Genomic DNA, 21081 nt, shown 5'->3' on the forward strand with positions numbered 1-21081 from the left:
GCTTCACATATCTGTAAAAATGAAGTACTAACAAAATGTCAGTTTGGTTTCCAGAAAGGTTTTTCAACAGAAAATGCCATATATGCTTTCACCAGTCAAATTTTGAATGATCTGATTAACCGAACACCACCCATCGGGATTTTTTGTGATCTCTCAAAGGCTTTTGATTGTGTAAATCATGAAATTCTGCTAGACAAGCTCAAGTATTGTGGCATGAGTGGGACAGTGCACAAATGGTTTAATTCGTACCTAACTGGAAGAGTGCAGAAAGTTGAAATAAGTAGTTCTCGTAACATGCAAAGATCAGCACATTCCTCAAACTGGGAACAAATCAAGAATTGGGTTTCACAAGGGTCAGTCTTGGGTCCTTTGTTGTTCTTATTATATATTAATGACTTGCCATTCTATATTCATGAAGAGGCAAAGTTAGTTCTCTTTGCTGATGATACAAGTATAGTAATCACACCTGAGAAACAAGAATTAACTGATGAAATTGTCAATACTGTCTTTCAGAAAATTACTAAGTGGTTCCTTGTAAACGGACTCTCACTGAATTTTGATAAGACACAGTACATACAGTTCCGTACAGGGAATGGTATGGCGCCATTAATAAATATAGACCTTAATCAGAAGCATATAGCTAAGGTAGAATATTCAAAACTTTTAGGTTTGTCCATTGATGAGAGATTAAATTGGAAGAAACACATTGATGATCTCCTGAAACGTTCGGTTCAACTACTTATGCGATAAGGGTCATTGCAAATTTTGGTGATAAACATCTTAGTAAATTAGCTTACTACGCCTATTTTCACTCATTGCTTTCATATGGCATCATATTTTGGGGTAATTCATCACTGAGGAATAAAGTATTTATTGCACAAAAGCGTGTAATCAGAATAATAGCTGGAGTCCACCCAAGATCATCCTGCAGACATTTATTTAAGGATCTAGGGATATTCACAGTAGCTTCTCAGTATATATACTCTCTTGTGAAATTTGTTATTAACAACCAAACCCAATTCAAAAGTAATAGCAGTTTGCATAACTACAATACTAGGAGAAAGGATGATCTTCACTATTCAAGATTAAATCTAACTTTGGCACAGAAAGGGGTGAATTATACTGGCACTAAAGTCTTTGGTCACTTACCAAATAGTATCAAAAGTCTGACAGATAACCAACAAGTATTTAAGAAGAAATTAAAAGAATTTCTGAATGACAACTCCTTCTACTCCATAGAGGAATTTTTAGATATAAATTAAGAAAAAAAAAATTTAAAAAATAAAAATAAAAAATAAAGAAAAACAAAAAACACAAAAAATAAAGTTGTTATATTAACTTAAGTATGTTGTCAAATTAACCTAATTATGTCATGTATTGGAAAATTCGACTCGTTCCACATCATTACGAAATATCGTATTCATGATCCATGGAACTAGTATTAATCTAATCTAATCTAATCTATATACATCTTAAAAAGACAGTCCTTCTGGTCCTCTCAATTACTTGTACTAATATGCTAAAGTACTCCAGGAATAATAAACTGATTTGTGAAAGGGCAAAAGATAAGATCATTGTGTTTGTCAGTGACACTTCCAACTCCTCTTTTATTGCTCTTAGAACCATTTACAAGAAGTAGCTTTATCAGTGCATGTCAGTAAAAGTAGCTGTACCGATTCATGTGCTGCTTGCAGTAATGGTTTATCTGTTTAGCCCTACATGCTCATGTTAACAGTGAAGTCTTCAAAAACCTGATTCCTTTCAATTATTTAATTAATTAATCACACACAGTTTTCTGCAAATCCCATTATGAAGGATAACCTTTACAGACATGGAAAATGTCAAATTATACTCTAACTGACAGAAGAAGGCACTGCATTTACTTGCATAGTGTAAACTAGCAACACATTGTGACTAGTACTGATCTACCCACATTGATAAATATGAGGATTATGTGAATCAGTATTAGATTATATGCGTGGTGACATGTATAATACATAACTTCTCATTTGTTTTTTGAACAGTTCAAGATATCGGAATGAGATTTTCAGCAAAAGTATCACCAGTCCTGATCACTGGATAGGGTGAAATGCTACAGTAAATAACCTGCCAGCCCCTTCATTTGACTCTCCTAGGACTCATCTTCATTAAGGAGAATGGGCAGGTGGGAAATGCCTCCATTTCAGTAGTGACAAGTAAGCAGCCACAGAGCAGTCGTAAAAGGAAAACTTAAGTCACAAAAATTCAATTTTTGCCAGAAAAGCAATCACTTACATATGAGGACATACTCATTTGAAATAGTTTTATCAAGCCCCTTCTGAGATGATATAAGTATCTGAATGTATGCATATGCCAAATAAAGTATGGTCGAGAGTAAATACATTTTATCTTAGTAGTGCAGGGCTATCTTTTTAGTACATATAATGATGGAGACTGTCATGAGGGCCCCATTGAACACTACTTACACCACAGTAGCCAATTACAGCCGTCATGCTTTTCAACTTTTTTAGTGCCTTTGCAAAAATTTTCAATTACAAAATTAACAAGTGTTATACACTGTATTTATCTCTTCAAGAGCTTTTGAATAATGCTAAAAAGGTATGTCATTCTATTTCAGAAAAACATACTTGCTTCGACATCTTAGTTGATACATCTGTGAAGAAGATTAACCATACAACAAAATTAAGTGCTTCTCTGCATATTGTCATTTTCTGAAAACCTCATTCTGATATCCTGGATCATAGGCAAAATGAAAAAGAGGGCATAAGATGCACATCAACAAAACCAAAACAAAGATAGTGGACTGTAGTTGAGTTAAATCAGGTGATGCTGAGGGAATTCATTTAGCAAATGAGGCACTTGAAGTGGTAGATGTGTTTTGATATTTGGCAGCAAAATAACTCATGATGGCAAAACTGAGGATATAAAATGTAGATTGGCAATGGCAAGAAAAGCATTTTTGAAGAAAAGAAATTTGTCAACATCGAGTGTAGATTTAAGTGTCAGGAAGTCATTTTCTGAAAGTATTTGTATGGAGTGTAGTTATGTATGGGAATAAAACATGGGCAATAATCAGTTTTGGCAAGAAGAGAATAGAAGCTTTTGAAATGTGGTGCTACAGAAGAATGCTGAAGATTGGGTGAGTAAATCATGTAACTAATGAGAAGGTACTGAATATAACTGGGGAGAAAAGAAATTTGTGGCACAACCTGATTAGGAGGAGGGTTTGGTTGATAAGACACATTCTGATACATCATAGGATCATCAGTTTAATACTGAAGGTAAGTGTGAGACGTAAAAATCATAGAGGGAGACCAAGAGACGAATATAGTAAGCAGATTCAGAAGGTTGTAAGTTGCTGTAGTTATTCAGAGATGAAGAGGCTTGCACAGGATAGAGTAGCATGGAGAGCTGCATCAGATCAGTTTTTGTACTGAACACCACTACAAAAACAGGCAAAATGAAAGATATGTTAGGTCTTACATGATTTACATTCGTGTGTACTACTCAGCTGCTGTTCTTATCTGCTGTTTCATCATAATCATTTATGCAACTTTATTGATTTCACTGAACACTCTTAGCAGTTTATGTACTGAAAATGCAAAAACCTGCATAATATGAACATTAGTTTTATCTGGAATCCTTGAGTCCAGATATTGTGACAAATTGTAGAAGTGGCTTATAAGGTCTTCTTTTTAAGTATGGCATTGGAGACTCATGGAGGAACAAAGATACTTTAAGGAGTAATGCTAACAACTGATCACATCGTGGAGGTGTTGAATAATCAAAAGACACATAAACAAGACTGAGAACTTCTGATCCTATCAAGGATCTTTGTTAATGCCAGATGTTGGAGCTGCAGGTAAACAAGCTGGGATGATGAGCCACCATTTCCATCCCTTTGTGTCGTAATTTCTTTTATACAATACTTCGTCAATTAATCTCAAATCTCCTTTGACATCTTTTCCTCTGTAAAGCCTCTATAGTCTTCAGTAACATTAAACTTTCTCCTTTGTTCAGGTGAAGTGTTCATTAGTGCAGTGATGCGAGGGAGTATTTGGTAAAGGCAGTGTATGGTCTGCTATATAAATAAAGTCGGAACTTATTGATTAGATTTTTAGATTAGATTCAGTTTTTATTCCATAGACCCAAAAATAGAGATGAGTCTCGTGGGTGTGGAACGTGTCGGAAAGCATAACATAAAACATTAGAATGTAATATGTACTACCCTTATCATTTGTCAGGAGATAGTCGACATAGGTTAATACAATGCACTAAACTGGAACAGCTAATATTTACAGAATTAACACACTGTCAGAATGAAACATTGTTATGCACTATTAATAAATTTATCATACAAAAAATACCTAATTTTGACTGTTGTCACCAAGTGTTGTCAAAACTGAAATCTAACAGATATTTTTACTTAAGCTGGCTTAACAGTCTCTGTTAAGATATTCGTCTATGGAGTAGGAGGAGTTGCCTATCAAAAAGTCTTTCAAACTCTGTTTAAACTGTGTATCTGAAACCAAGTTTTTAATGGTTTCTGGCAATTTATTGAAAATGTGTGTCCCTGAATATTGGACACCTTTTTGGACCAAGGTAAGTGATTTTAGGTCTTTATGTAGATTGTTCTTATTCCTAGTATAGATAGTATGTATTAAGCTATTGGTTGGAAATAGAGATGTATTACTTGCAACAAATTTCATTAGGGAATAAATATAGTGAGAAGCAGCAGTTAGAACACAAAGTTCCTTGAATAGGTTTCTACAAGATGTTCATGAATTTACATTACAAATGATTCTTATCACACACTTTTGCACCATAAAAACTTTGGCTCAGTTTGATCAGTTGCCCCAGAATATGATCCCATATGACAATAGAATAAAAGTAAGCAAAGTATGCAAGTTTTTTTTATATTTTTTTTTATTTATATCTCCTACATCTGACAACATTCTCACGGCAAATACAGACTTGTTTAGGTGCATAAGCAATTCTGTGGTATACCCTTTCGAACTGAATTTATTATCGAGTTGTAATCCTAGAAATTTAACACTGTCAACCTCTTTGATCTGCATGTCTTCATATGTTATACTCATGCTGGAAGGAAATCTCTTACAGATTCTGAACTGCATATAGTGGGTCTTCTCAAAATTTAATGACAGTGGATTAACTTTAAACCACTTATTAATGCCAGTGAAAATTTGTTTAGCAGCTATTTCTAAATCTGTACTTGACTTGCTACTTATTGCAATGTTTGTATCATCTGCAAACAAAACAAACTTAGCATCTGGCAATGTAACAGATGTGAGGTCATTAATGTACATAAGAAAAAGCGATGGATCCAAGATGGAACCTTGAGGAACACCACATGTAATTAATTCCCAGTCAGATGAAGACGGACTGCTTACTGCACAAGTGTTTCACAACACCCCCCTTTGTTTCCTGTTAGATAGATAAGACTCAAACCATTCCGCAACATTGCCGGTGACACCATAATATTCTGATTTACTTAAGAGAATGCTGTGGTTCACACAGTCAAAGGTTTTTGACAGATCACAGAAAATGCCAGTAGCCTCTAATTTATTACCTAACGAATTAACTACATTCTCATTGTAAGTGTAAGTAGCTTTCTCTATATCAGAACCATTCTGAAATCCAAACTGTAACTAGGACAATATATTATTTGCAGTCAGATGCTTGAGTAGACACTTGAACACAACCTTTTCGAATATTTTTGAGAAAGCTGAAATTGGTCAATAGTTTGATGATATCTCTTTATCCCCCTTCTCGTAAAGAGGCTTAACTTCAGCATATTTTAGCCAGTCTGGAAATGTTCCGCTGATAAGGGATTGATTACTCAAATAAATTAAGACAGAACTCAACTCACATGAGCACTCTTCAATTAACTTTGTTGTTGATATGTTATAATACCCACTGGAATACTTAGATTATAAAGATTTTACAGTGGATGCTACTTCTTTGGGAGATGTGTGTGTCATTTCCATTTTACTGAAGTTATTTTTAAAGACTGGTCTCAGATACTCCATTCCATTGTTCACTGAATCTGATGACCCCAAGCTGTCAGTAAGTACTTGTTTAAGAGGTTTGCAACACTACATGCACTTGTTACCAAAGTCTCATTTATTTTTAGAGCTATCTGTTCCTGTTCCTTTTTGGCCCCACCTGTCTCTGTCTTCATAATATCCCATACAGTTCTTATTTTGTTACCTGATGTAATTATCTTTTTCTCATAATAAAGCTGCTTCGATTTCAGGATTACTTGCGTCAATATTTTGCGGTATTCTTTGTAATACATTACAATCCTAACATCAGAGCTGTTCCTAGATAGTACATACAGTCTCCTTTTTGTCCTACATGATCTCTTTATTCCTTGTGTAATCCACAGTTTATTTTTTGACTTCTGTTAGATTTGAGTTACCTTTAGGGGAAAACAATTTTCAAAAGTGGATGCAACTCTATTAATTATTGAATGCTTTGTATTTTCCATTTGAGTCAGATGTATTGTAAACATCTATCCAGTCCATGTCTTTGAGCAGTTTCCTGAATTTCTCAATTTTTGTCTTATTTATTACCCCTCATGTTCCCAGATTTAATAGATTTTTTATCATGACAAGTTTCAGCATTTAACACAAGATGCTGCATGTCATGATCAGATAGCCCATTTACTGTTGCTTTTGTGATATGACTTTTTTCCCTAGATTTGTCTACAAAGATATTATCAATAACAGTCTCAGAGCATTTACGTATCCTCATAGCAAAGTTTACAGTAGGAACTAAATTGAATGATAATGTTACTGACTGCAATAATTGTTCCCTGACAGAGCTTTTCAATAAATCCACATTAAAATCCCCAGCAACCACTATTTCCTTGTTTTTTTCTTTTTTTTAACTATGAGATGGGACAGCAGAGCTTCCTGATTTTTTATGAAGAGTTTAAAATTTCCTGAAGGTGATCTGTATATACCTACTATTATAAAGGACTTATTATGAAATACTACTTCTGTTGCACAAGCTTCTAAGTGCTGCTCTGAGCAAAATTTGTTAATATCAATGGTCTTGAAATCAAAACAGTTTCTGACAAATATGGCAACTCTTCCTTTCTTCATATTTTCTCTACAGAAATAAGAAGCTAACTTGAACCCTGTAACTTTTGACATATCTATACCAGTGGTCATATGATGCCCAGAGAGGCAGATTATATCAACTGGTTTGCTCAACTCTGATTTTTCAATGCAAGTAAACAACTCACTAAGCTTAACCGTTAGTCCTCAGATAATCTGATGCAATAGTGATAACTGATTTTGTGCACTGGTTGAATTACAGCTGGATGAACCTAATTTTCCTGCCAATTTTTGAATATCTTTAGTTTCAATCAGAGGCTGTCTGCATGGATTTTGTACATTAAAATTTGCTTTATGGCTACCTATGTTATCATTGTGAGTGTCATTTTCAGCCTTTCTCTGAAGATCTTTAGTTTCTGCTCTCCCAACCCTAAAAAACTGCTGATCTGTCACTTGTAACCACTGGTACTTTACCATTTGTGACAGTGCCTCCCCTTCAGTTATTTGCTATTAGCCCAGACAGTTTTCCCTTCCCTTTCCTGTTGAGGTGAAGGCCATGCCTAGTATAGTCCCACCTGCTGATAGGGTCAACACGAACCACACCGATATGAGACCCCATATCTGATCCAAGCAGTCGTTCCACCTCTAAATTAACTCTCCTAACAGAAGAGTTTAAATGAGGCCAGTCATGGCACCTCAGAACAGACACAAGCCTAACACCAGTATGTCTCGTTGCTGATGCTAGCTTTACCAGGTCACTCTCGTTTGAATAACTAGGGTTCCTATCTATGCTGTTGCCCGCCCCACCCTCTATTACCATGGTGTTTTCCTTTGCGAAGTCTTTACAAAGTGAACTTACAAACTCTATCACCTGACCCAGACTTGCACTAGGTTTAAAAAAGCTTGTGACCTGGTAACCTGACCCTAGTCCATCCTGCAACAGTTGGCCAACACTTCTACCAAGTGAACTACTGATTGCCCAATCAACTGCAAGACACACTTTCTCAGTCATGGAGTCATTCTTCTGATACTTGACAACTGTTCTGGAGGTGTAAGTAATCACTCGTTCTCTTTAAACACATTCCTGGATCACCATTAGAACTGTATTCACCCCATAACTGCTGTGTAGTTTCATCTTGGAATTCTCATCAAATAGTACAAGTACACTAAGTAATCAGACCTGCCAGCATGACAGAAACATCACTATTAGACGTGACAGACAAGTGACACTTGACAGTGAACTGGAGTAATATACAAGAAAATCTATATGCTTACTCTATGGGAAATGTACACAGTCTTGTAGTTTCTGAATAACATGAACTGTTACCCACTGGCATTCACTACCAAATTTGTGGTTTCTGTGGTGAGCAGACCAAGAGGGGGTCAGTGAGTACGGAAACATGTACAAAAATTCAGTGAAGCGCTGTCCAATGGGAAGGATGAGGAATTGAGTGGATGAGTGTCTGTAATTACAGATGACTGTAGAAGACAGAAGTGATATTGATTTTCCATGACAGAGCTGTGCCTTTTTCACAGATTTCCTATTCAACAAAATGTGAGATAGCATGAATTTATGCAAACTGTATGTTCGCTGAACCAATTGCTTTCTCAGAGAAAACCTTGCAGAGTTTTGAATATGAAATTCTTTACTGTGTTTAATATGATACTGTGAAGAAGGTAATGACTATCTGAATTACATTGTGACTAAGGACAAGCTTGGAGTTACATTAGACTCAGAAACAAAATGACTGGGGATTAAATGAAAGGATATGTTGTTGTAGAACAACAACCAGTCTTATCCAGACCGCTCAGAAACTCCAGTGCTTAGTGTTATGGAACGGATAACATGGAAATTCCACATAAACGGTCCCTCAGTCACAAAATGTAATTTATGCTGTTCTATTGTCGGCTCTTTATCTGGCCTCATATCAGTTTAGAAACTGCATTTTTAAAAGTTTCCAGAAAAACTGAAGTTGTAAACAGAGTGTGTAAAGGAGTTAAAATGAGAAAAAGGAATGTGGAAGGATAAGTATTAGCAATGGAAAGCTTAATATTACTAATGTACAATGATTTATTCTTTTAATAGATCTCCAAAAAAATGTGACTTGCCCTAGACAAATTTTCTCACATTTATTAACTAATATATCCTCTTTTATATATTTACTTTTAAATAATACTTGGGTAACACTTACAAGCAATATTATCTAACAATGTCTCATGTGTGTTCTGTTTTTGTGAATGTTTCAGATTTTCGCTACTTCTTTTGGAACCAGGAGAAATATATTTTGAAGACTTCAGTGCGTATATGTTTCATTCTGATGCAAGTGAAGTAGAAATTGAAAGCAGAAAAGATATTGGTCGTCTTAAGATGTGTTCCAAATCCATTGTTTTTGAACCTAAAGATATCATGAAGCCTCTCATAAAAGTACCTCTCAAAGAATGCACCAAAATAGACGAGTGGAACAATAATGTATTTTCTAAGTAAGTATGTGATTTAAAGAGAAGCATGCTGTTCTTTTTGCACTGTGCCACTGTTCATTGTATTACACAGTGTTACACAAAATAACAAAGCACAAACTGTAATAACCTCAGTTCAAATGTTAACAGTAGAACACAAGTCGTTTTGGACCATGAACTATTCGCGTTCAAGTGCAAAGCCCAAATTGATAACCAGCTCATAGATAATGCATATGTAGTCTGTGATGACTGTTGCACTACCCAGTTCTTCCATTGTAGAATGTCCACTGGAAGAACTGGGTAGTGCAGAATACATCGTAGACAAGATAGGTCCAGGATGTAGCTGGGAACTGCAGTTTGAGCAGTGAAAGATGAACAACTGTTGCACCAGCTCCATAGTCCATAATTTATGCACCATTCACATGTCCATATGACTGTGTTGATGATATGAAATTGGAAGATAAAACACACCCGATGAACTTGAACCAAGTAAGGGAACCCCGTGCCTGGTTCAAGTTCATTGATGATATCTTGATGATCTGGACTCAGGACCAAGACACTCTGTGCTCGTGTTGCCACTGTCTCAACACCTTCTCTCTTGTTTCTCCTCAGCCCAGCATGACACCTTCCTGTTGTTGATCTCCACTGTGTTGATGGCCCCTTAAAAAACCTCTGTCCATATCGAGCTCACTAAACACTGACATTACCTGCATATTGATACTTCCACAGTAAAAAGTCTCTCCCATACAGTCAAACCACCCATTGACAGCACATCTGCAATGTTGAGCAACCCCTTATGTCTTACTAAGACCTTCACCGACAGGCCTTACGTTTTATATCTAGTTTACAAACACTTGTCCCCTACTATAACCACATAAGGCCATACTGCCTTTTGCACAACCTTTTATGTGGGCTTGACCACCAACCAGCTGTCCACCTGAATGACTGACCAACACCAAACTGTGACCAAGAGCAGGGTTTTCCACCTAACTTCACTTGCTGTTTCGAAATCCAAGCCACGTGGCTCCTTCCCTTCAATCCTGCAGTCCTCTTAGCCTTGATATCCATTAGCCTCTGTCACCCACTGACCTCCATCCCTTCACTCATTCAACACTCACCCTCTCCAGTCTCTCCCTCTTCCTCTGTTCTATATCCCCTAAACATTCCATTCATTCACATCATTGTGTGGTCCAAGGAATTGCCTTATCTAGAGCTAGCCCACCAAAGTCACATTGCTCTGCTGTGCAATTTCTGCCTCTCCTTCAAATCTGTCAGGCACACTTCCTCTGGTATCCATCTCTGCGTAAGTCGGATGCCCACCTCTGGCAATTGACCTAGATATCCATTAGAGGGCACAGTCTCACTGCAGCACTGTGCGTGAGCATGAGTGCGTTACTTATCTTGCCACATGAATATACTGGCCTCACGGCTAATATAAATATGCCTAGCGAGTGGTCAGTCATTTCTGTACTCGCATCTGATATTGTTGGTTATCATCATAACTTTATTGTGGACTATTGGATAACCACCTCACTTGACCCTTGGTCTTGCTCTCTGGTCGCAATTGGGACTCTCTCTCTCTCTCTCTCTCTCTCTCTCTCTCTCTCTCTCTCTCTCTCTCTCCTCTTGGCTTGTTGACATTCTTGGGGTGAAGGTTTCCACTTTGCATGACAATATTTACATAGGTTGCTTTGGTCTTGCCCTTGTCTGGGTCCTGTGCCCTGTCAGCTGTTTAGCTCAGCTACCATTTGGAGCCACACTCCCTTCCACAGGTGGTCATTCTGTCTTGCAGCTTCTGGTCTTTCATTCCTGGGTTCTGATGTGTGCACTGATATCTGGCTATTTGTGGATATAGCACTTCTCTCCAACCCTCCTTCCCAATATCTACCTCCTGTCTCCACTTGTCCACACCACTTGATACAATTGATACAAACCCAATTGAGCCACAATGCTGATTCAATGAAATCAATTTGTGTGTGTGTGTGTGTGTGGGGGGGGGGGGGGGGGGGGGAGGGGGAGTGGGGGGGGCTGTGTGTGTGTGTGTGTGTGTGTGTGTGTGTGTGTGTGTGTGTGTGTGTATGTGTGTGTGTGTGTGTTAGAGAGAGAGAGAGAGAGAAGTAAATGACTTTGCCACTAGATCACACACGAGTTGTGTGGCACATTTTATTTGGAATATGATCTCAGTTTTATAGGATTATTGGATATCTTTAAAATGATTAAATTTATTTATGCTTTTCATTATGCGTAAAATTCCTTCAAGGAGGAAGCTTTTGTGTTTTCCTAACCCTGCCCTCTCCTCATCCATTAGCTATACAGTTCCTCCCATTTGCTAGCTGCATTGAACCTTCTCTTCATAATTTCTCCTCCTCTTCTCTCAGTCTTAAAGCAAATGAGCAAATGACAGAATGATTTCTCTGTGAAGACCATAGCTAGTTTTCTGCCCCTTGCGCACCCAATCTGAAACTGTGCTTCCCCTGTAATGATCTTCATAAACTGGCACCCCCCACCCCCACCTCTTTTCCCTCTCTCGCCCTCTCACTCCTACCCCCACTCTCCCCCCACCTTTATCACAACATTTGTATCTACTTCTTATCATGTGGAGGAGAGAGAGAGAGAGAGAGAGAGAGAGAGAGAGAGAGAGAGAGCCTTCATAATCATCTTCCTTTTCTCCAATCTTCACTTATCTTTGACTGTACCTCCAGAAGAATTAAATTTCAGTTTGTGACAGCCCAGTATTAGCAAATAATTGTACCTGCATGTTGCACTGTTGTTATTCATTATGTTCAAAAGTAGCTTTCTGTTTGCTTCAGTGGTGATCATTTTTCAGGACTTTTGTCCTGACTGTCTCCAGGCTTCTGACTGTGATTGTCTGCTGTGTAATTGTGTCTCTCAAGTAGAATTTCATTCCATTTCATAAAAGAGAATATTAACTGCTAAAAGCTATCATAATATTAAAATTGTCACTTCTATTATTAATTAAATAAATAGCACCATTGGTAATGTAAAATGATGTAAAATTCCATACTTCTATCAATTCATAGGTCTTCTCTGCACTGAGAATGTCTCATTAAATGAAATAAAAACTTCTGCTTGCCACTATTTGTGTGTGTGTGTGTGTGTGTGTGTGTGTTTAAATGGTTACTTGTTGCTGAAAAATAATTTTGTATGTTTACAGGATATCAGCGCAGAATAATGTTATTGTGATTGAATGCAATCAGTATATAGAAATGCTGGAAAGAAATATCTTGGCGCCATATACGTTCAAAAATGTGAGTCAAATACAAGAGCAAAGTACTGATGCGTTTTGATATGCACATATATTTTGTAAATCCAATAAAATGAAATCTTATTATTACAGGAGAAAAGGCAGTTCCTGTTTCTTCTCAATTATGCAAAAGTGAGTGATTGTTTACTGCAGATTTGTCAACTTCATCGTGCTTCAACCCTTCCAGCTGCTGAACAGAACAGTATGGTAAGTTAATTTTAGCTTGAAGTTCTGCACTTCATCTGCAGAATTATAAATGTGTTTTGTATCACAAAGGGGACATACTTCAGAATCATATGCCACATAAACATTTTTTTAATGGTCTTAGACAAACCAAAAATACAATTTGCCCGTTCATGAAGGAAGTTTTATTGATAAAGTACTGTTGTTATAAAAGAATCCAAACTGAATGTCTCCTACAAACTTAATGGATTGTCACAAACATGTGTAATGCTTGTACTTCTTTTTATTTTACGTGTCTAGTTCCATAGGGCCAACTTAAGGTCATGTAACTTGTCTGTACATGAAATTAATGTCAGAAAATAATAAATAAAATAAAATTTGCACATATCGTACGCAGACAACAGGTGCTGGGTATATATTAGCATAATCAACAGTGTAACACAGGAAGTACAAACATGTCTAAAATTGTCTACATTACCCCATTGTCCCTTTTTGTAAAGCAATTTCACTATGAAGTAGTTTGTCATTGAAGAAACTGACTATTCCTAAAGCGAAAATTACAAATGTGGGTAATTTAAGGGCTTAACATATGCATCATAGTACTTTAGTATCCTGGATATTACACATTGTCCATGAGAGTCCTTAGTGTTCAGCAATTTAATTGTTGACTCAGTCCCCTGCTTGTCAGTATCACAAAGGTTTTTTCAGTCAGTAATCTTAGGAAGCCATTTTCTAAGAATGTTATATGAATTCCTGTGTAAACTAAGTTTTTATTTAATTCACCTGCTATATTTGGAATTTTTGTTAAATACTGTACATATATCTGACAGTGTGCAGTCTTGCTATTTGCAGTAACTATTTGTTTGACCAACCCCCTGTGTCAGCTGATGGCAGGAGATCCTCCACAAATGCAACACATCTTTGGACGACATATCAGAAAAGGGTGTAACAAGGTTCACAACAGCTAAATCTATCCCTAGACTCTGTGATTTCAACAAATCCAATTCCTCATCCTAAATTATTATTCACAAAATCAAACAGTGGAAAATCCAGAGTGGAATAATGACAGTATTATGTTAAGTTGCAGGCAGGCACAACAAAAAGACTGTTAAACAAGCCTTCTTCTAAAGTAGACAATGCACACACTTTCAGCCCCCAGGGGTCTCGCCACTCTTTGGCGATTTTGTGCTTCGCTACCACAAGACCCCAGCCTTTCCAGCACCTTTTTGTTTCCGTGTTGCATGTATATCCTCTTGCTATTCTTTATCCCCTCTCTTGGGGAACGTCTGGGATGTTGCTGGAAATGTGTTCTACAAATTTAGTCGCTGATATCAGAATAGTCTCTCCATTGTCTTTTGTCCCTTCTTTCTTTTTTCATTCCCCTTCTCGTACCCTTCCTCCACTTTGGCGTTTGAGTTTCGTCTTTTTCTTCTTCCTCCCTGTGCGCTCTTGAAGAACAGCCCAAGAATCTGACTTGCAACAGGTGACTGGGTAGTGCGTAATTCTCAGACTTGGGTTGACAGGTAAGATTTGCACGTACCCCTTGGTAAAGGCCAGAGCCAGGGAGGGGTGATTGCCTGAGCTGCTACCCTCCTTAATTACCGATTGTGTCTGTCAGGTTTTCAGTAGGTGTGACCTGAGGTATGAACACCCACATAAGGCTTGTGGACTCCTTTCTGAGGGGGGCTCCCAGTTGGAAGGAGTGTGCCATCGGCGACACTGGCAATCATGAGGGGATTTCCTTGCATTGAGCCAAACATCATCTCAGTCTGTGTCTACTAAACATAATTGGAATGAGGCTAACAAATCAAAGACCTTCGCAGCTGCACCATTGTTCCTTGTGGTTTCATGTACTGAAGATGATCAGTCACAGTAAATCCATTTATTTTTCAGAAAGGAATTGATGCAATTGCTGGCCCTGTCAAATTCTGCTCTCATTTACACAATGGCACGTTGCTTTTGGAGACTACTACTGATTCTCAAGCACAAAAACTGCTTGCAGCTTCGCTCCTCCCCATCTATCCTGTTCGTGCTGAGGTCCATTGATGCTTAATTCTTCCCGTGGTGTTATTTACACTAGGCTGCTCAGTGGTCTGACTGAGATAGAAATCCAAATGTACTTCTAATCAGGGTATCATTGCAGTCCATCAGGTGGTGAAAATAGTAAATGCATCCTCAGTGCCCACATGCACTCTTTTTCTCACTTTTAGTAGAGGGTTCCTTCCATCAGAGATCAAAGTTATCACAGTATGACTGTACATTCCAAACCTGATGCGCTGCTACCAGTGTCATCATTACAGCCACACTCGAGAATCCTGTCAACACCTGGCCAAATGTGTAACCTGTGGTAGGGATGCTCACAAGGGCAAGTGTCCACCTCCTTCTTCTCACTGTATCAACTGCAATGGAAACTATGCCCCCACCTCCCGAGAATCTCAATGAGCAGGCTGTCCAAGAGACCGGGTGAAGGAAAAGTGCCTTACCCAATCACTCGCAAGTTGTTGACTAGTTGGAAGCCCTGCATTCTACCATCTGGTACATACAGTACTGTTCTTGCTACATCTTGCTCCACGAAAGACATGGCCACGCAGACATGTGGCCTCAAATTTAGCATCACGGTTGTGAAATCGCCCAGCGCCATGGTAGTGTCCCCATCTCCTCCTCCAGCTGTGCAACAAGCCACCAAACCTATGCCTCATGGGACAAAGTCTCCTGCTACACAACCGGCAGACCAGAAAGGACAGAAGGAATACTCTTGCGAAGACTTCCTATGTCCCCACAGCCAAAAAACATCTGAGTCTTCCTCTGCCAACTGGGAAGGCTCCAAGTAATCAAACAAAACAGTCTTTTCCTTTGCTGATTTGGAGATCCTCTTCGACGTTGAAGCCACGTGATACCCTCGCTCGGCTGACCTCCATGTCACAGATGCACACCACCAACCGTTTTTCTGCCCTGTACTCCACAGAATGAAAGGGGGGGGGAATACCGATGTCTCTGTAGACCTCGTGGAGCAGGCTCCTCCTGCCCCCCTGCCCTGTAACAGTGAGTCTTCAAAGACTGGCACTCAGCAGCCGCTGAGGTGACACCTCTTCATTTTTTCCTCATCATGACTCTACTCCAGTGGAATGTTCATGGCCTTCGATCCAACAAAAAAGACTTATGGCTGCTCTTAGAATTGCAGCATCCTCTTGTACTCTGCCTCCAGGAAACAAAATTGTGTCCTCAGCCGCTTTGAGTTCTCGCATTTCTTCCTGGTCCACTTTGACCTTCACCCCAAGGATGGCATTTCATCTCAAGGGGGAGGGGTCATGCTGCTCATCAAGGATGGTGATCATAGTCAGCCCATCTCCCTGACTACCCGGCTCATAGCTATTGCGGTCCACATTTTCGTTCCTCACTTGATCTTTTGTCTTTATACCATTTACATCCCTCCATCATCTGGTGTCACCCGGGCAGACTTCCTCCAGCTTATTGGGCAACTGCCTCACCCATTTCTGCTGCTCAGTGACTTTAATGTGCACCATCCCTTGTGGGGCTCTCCCAGAATCTATCAGCGAGATGCCATCTTGGCTGACATTCTCAATCACCTTAGCACAGGAGCAACCATGTTCCTTTCGGACTCCACTCACACCTATTCCCATTCAGACCTCTCCTTTTTCACTGCCCAGCTTGCCCATCATCTCAAGTGGTCCATTCTCTCTGACACACACTCGACGGACCATTTCCCATGTGCCATCCGATTGCTGACTCTTACCCCATCTATGTGCACACCCAAATGGCAGCTTTGTAAGGCTAACTGGAGGCTTAACTCCTCCCTTGTGACCTTTGACAACAACATTTTGTCAGCCGTGATGACCATGTAGAATATCTTACAAACGTTATGCTTACTGTTGCAGACCAGTCCATTCCTCGCACTTCTTTACCGCGCCGTGTTCTGGTCCCTTGGTGGACTGATACATGCTGTGATGCCATTCATGCACGGAGACGTGCTTTCCATATTTTTAACCGTCATACTACGATGACAAACTGCATTCATTATAAATGGTTGCATGCATAGTGTTGTCGTGCTCCTCGGAATAACAAAAAAAGTTAGCTGGATTTCATTTACTAGTTCTTTTAACAGTTCTCTTCTGTCATATGAGCCAACATCTGACTGCTCTCTGGGACCAAGGTCCATTCCCCAATTTCCGGCCTGACATAGACGATGTCATAGTGGACGCTGTTGCTATCTCCAACACCTTGGGCCCCCATTTTGCAGAGATTTCGAGCTCCTCCTCCTATCATCCTGCCTTCAACCATTGGAAATGAGTGAAGAAAGCTTGAGAGATACCCCTCTCTTCTCAGAATCATCAGTACTACTGTGCCGCCTTTAGGATGAGGGAGCTAGGTCATGCTCTCACTTCATCCTGATCCTCCGCCCCAGGGCCAGATTATGTTCACATCCACATGTTGCAGCACCTTCCTCTTGTGAGCAAGCACTTTCTCCTTCGTATGTACAACCGCATCTGGGCAAAGGGCACGTCTCCCAGATGCTGGCGTGAAACCACTGTCATACCCATTCCTAAGCCTGATAAGATAAACACCTTCCTTTTATCTACCACCCCATTTCTCTCACAAGCTGTTTTTGCCAGATGAGAGAACGCATAATTCATGCCGAGTGGCATATTGGCTCCAGTCTGTCAGTTTACTAACCACTGCACAGTGCGGATTTCGAGTGTGCTGATCTGCAGTTGACCATCTCGTCACTTTATCAACCCATGTCATGAATGGTTTCTTGGAGAAATCCCTATGGCATCTGCTGGAGGACTGGTATCCTCTGTACTCTCTATGTGTGGAGCTTCCATTGCTGCATGCCCCGTTTCCTTCAGGATCTTTTAAAAGTCCAAGTTTTCAAGGTACTTGTGAGTTCTGCCATGTCAGACATCTTTATCCAGGAAAACGGTGTCCCCGAGCACCTGCAGGAAATTATAATCTATTCTTATATCATGTAGAAGCTCTTTTGGGTTATTTAACAGGAAGAAACAAAGAAATTTTGATTGCTGGTGACTTTAATACAGATTTTCTAATGCAATCTTCCAGTAAACATTCACTGCAGTTAGTAATGTTGTCTTTCCTTCTAACTCACACTGTAAACTTTCCAACTAGGATTACTAAATCCTCAAGGACAGCCATTGATAACATTTTTATAGACAAATCAAAGGAACAAAATCATATCATAAAACCTGTTATAAATGGACTGTCAGATCATGACATGCAGCTCCTTGTTTTAGATGTAAATTCTAAGCAGATTATCAAGACTGCTAAATCTGAGTACAGGAGAGTAGTCAATCAACCAAAAATTGAGTGTTTCAGAAAACTGCTCAAAGATATGAACTGGAAAGATGTTTATAGTGCTCATGACATGAATGAAAAATATAACACATTCATGAACAATGTCAGTACCATGTTTGAAAACTGTTTTCCTCTAATAGTTACTCAAATTAAACAGAAGTCTATAATAAAACCGTTGATTACACAAGGAATAAAGATTTCCTGTAAGACAAAAAGGAAAATGTATCTGTCGACCAAGAATAGCTCCAATGCTGATGATTTAGCTGAATACAAGGAATACTGTAAAACATTAAAAAAAGTAATTCAGACGTCTAAACAAATGCACTACGAGAAGAAGATAGCAATGTCAGGGAACAAAATAAAAACAATATGGGATATAGTGAAAGAGCAGACGGGTAGAACCAGAAAGGAACAGGAGCTAATAGCACTAAGGGTAGATGACACATTAGTAACTGATGGGCATAGTGTGGCAAATCTATTTAACAAGTACTTTATATCCGTTACTGATAGAATGGGACTTTCAGGATCAGTAAATAATGCCCTTGAATATCTGAAACTAGCATTCACAAATAGCTTCAAGTACATGAGTATATCACTCACTTCACCAAAAGAAATAACTTCCATAATAAAATCTTTAAAAACAAAGCATTCTAGTGGGTACGATGAAATATCAACAAAGTTAATTAAGGCATGTTCTTGTGAGTTTAGCACAATTCTAAGTCACTTGTGTAACCAGTCAATTATAACTGGGACATTTCCTGACTGGCTAAAATATGCAGATGTTAAGCCTCTATTCAAGAAAGGGGATAAAGAGATACCATCAAACTACAGACCGATTTCACTTTTGCCAGCATTCTCAAAAATTTTAGAAAAAGTAATGTACAGGCAGCTGCTCAACCATCTGACCACAAATAACATATTATCAAGAACACAGTTTGGATTTCTGAAGGGTTCTAATATCGAGAAGGCTATTTACACCTACAGTGAAAATGTACTTAATTCATTAAATAACAAATTACAAGCAGCAGGTATTTTCTGTGATTTGTCAAAGGCATTTGATTGTGTGAACCACAACATCATTTTAAGTAAATTAGAATTCTATGGTGTCACGGGCAGTGCTGCAAAATGGTTCAAGTCATACCTCACTAACAGGAAACAAAGGGTGTCAGTGCAAGGGACTAGTGAATTAAGTCATCATCAGAATGGGAAGAAATTACATGTGGTGTCCCACAAGGATCCATCTTAGGACCATTGCTTTTTCTTGTGTACATTAATGATCTCTCATCAGTTACACTGCCAAAAGCAGAGTTCGTTTTGTTTGCAGATGACACAAGTATTGCAATAAATAGTATGTCAAGTGTAGTTCTAGAAAGATCTGCTAATGATATTTTCATGGTTATTAACAAATGGTTCAAAGCCAACTCACTGACATTAAACTTCGAAAAGACTCACTATATGCAATTCAGAACCTGTAAGAGGTTTCTGTGGTGTCACTGCCAGACACCACACTTGCTAGGTGGTAGCTTTAAATCGGCCGCGGTCCATTAGTACATGTCGGACCTGCGTGTCGCCACTGTCAGTGATCGCAGACCGAGCGCCACCACATGGCAGGTCTCGAGAGACTTACTAGCACTCGCCCCAGTTGTACGGACGACTTCGCTAGCAATGCACACTGACGAAGCCTCGCTCATTTGCAGAGCAGATAGTTAGAATAGCCTTCAGCTAAGTCAATGGCTACAACCTAGCAAGGCGCCATTAGTAACATTGCATGTATCTACAGAGTCTCACTTGTATCGTCAAGAGCGATGTACAACAATGATGGATTAAAGTTAAGTATTCCAGCAGCTACGTACTTTTCTTTATAGCATTCATTACGTATCCTGTTTCAGACCTATCTCTAGCCTGCGTGGGTTAACGCATGCATATCGGTTTCCTCACTCAGGTAGTGTTCGTAGTGTTGGCTAACTGCTAACACTACAGTTTCCACCCAGCATATGCATAGAAGATAGAAGAGGTTGACAGTCTTAAATTCCTGGGATTACAACTTGATAATAAATTCAGTTGGGAAGAGCACACCACAGAACTGCAGAAACGCCTTAACAAATCTGTATTTGCAATTCGAGTGTTAGCAGACATAGGCAACATAAAAATGAAAAAGCTTGCATACTTTGCCTACTTTCATTCCATAATGTCATATGGCATAATATTTTGGGGTAACTCTTCAAGTCAAACAAAAGTTTTCAGAGTCCAAAAGCGTGTAATACGTATTATTTGTGGAGTAAATTCACGGACGTCCTGTAGAAACCTCTTCAAAGAACTGGGTATACTAACTACTGCCTCTCAGTATATTTACTCATTAATGAAATTTGTCCTAAATAATATATCTATTTTTCCAACACACAGCTCAGTTCATACATACAATACCAGGAACAAAAATGATCTGCACGAGGACTTAAAAGCACTTACTTTAGTTCAAAAAGGGGTCCACTACTCAGGAACACACATCTTCAATAATTTGCCAGTAAACATAAAAAATTTAGTTACAAATAAAGATCAGTTTAAAAGGAGCCTGAAAGACTTACTAGTGGCCAACTCCTTCTACTCCATTGACGAATTTTTTAATAGAAACAAATGATGTATTGTATATATTCATACTATTAGTATTGTTATTTCTGCTTAAAAAAAATCGACATGTTCCACATCCACGAGGATCTCCTCAGCACGGATCTATGGAACGAAAAACTAATCTAATCTATCGTG

At 38.9% G+C, this 21081-nt stretch overlaps 1 protein-coding gene across 1 annotated transcript in view; it reads left to right on the forward strand.

Moving 5' to 3' along the window:
- LOC126458511 (protein FAN-like) overlaps positions 1–21081 on the forward strand; it is a 209785-nt gene that overhangs the window by 28027 nt on the left and 160677 nt on the right. The window contains exons 2-4 of the mRNA XM_050095606.1: positions 9333–9566; positions 12718–12811; positions 12901–13014. Coding sequence (XP_049951563.1) covers positions 9333–9566; positions 12718–12811; positions 12901–13014 — 442 coding nt within the window. The remainder of the gene's footprint in view (positions 1–9332; positions 9567–12717; positions 12812–12900; positions 13015–21081) is intronic.

Source organism: Schistocerca serialis, chromosome 2 (assembly GCF_023864345.2).
Source record: "Schistocerca serialis cubense isolate TAMUIC-IGC-003099 chromosome 2, iqSchSeri2.2, whole genome shotgun sequence".
Classification (NCBI taxonomy): domain Eukaryota; kingdom Metazoa; phylum Arthropoda; class Insecta; order Orthoptera; family Acrididae; genus Schistocerca; species Schistocerca serialis.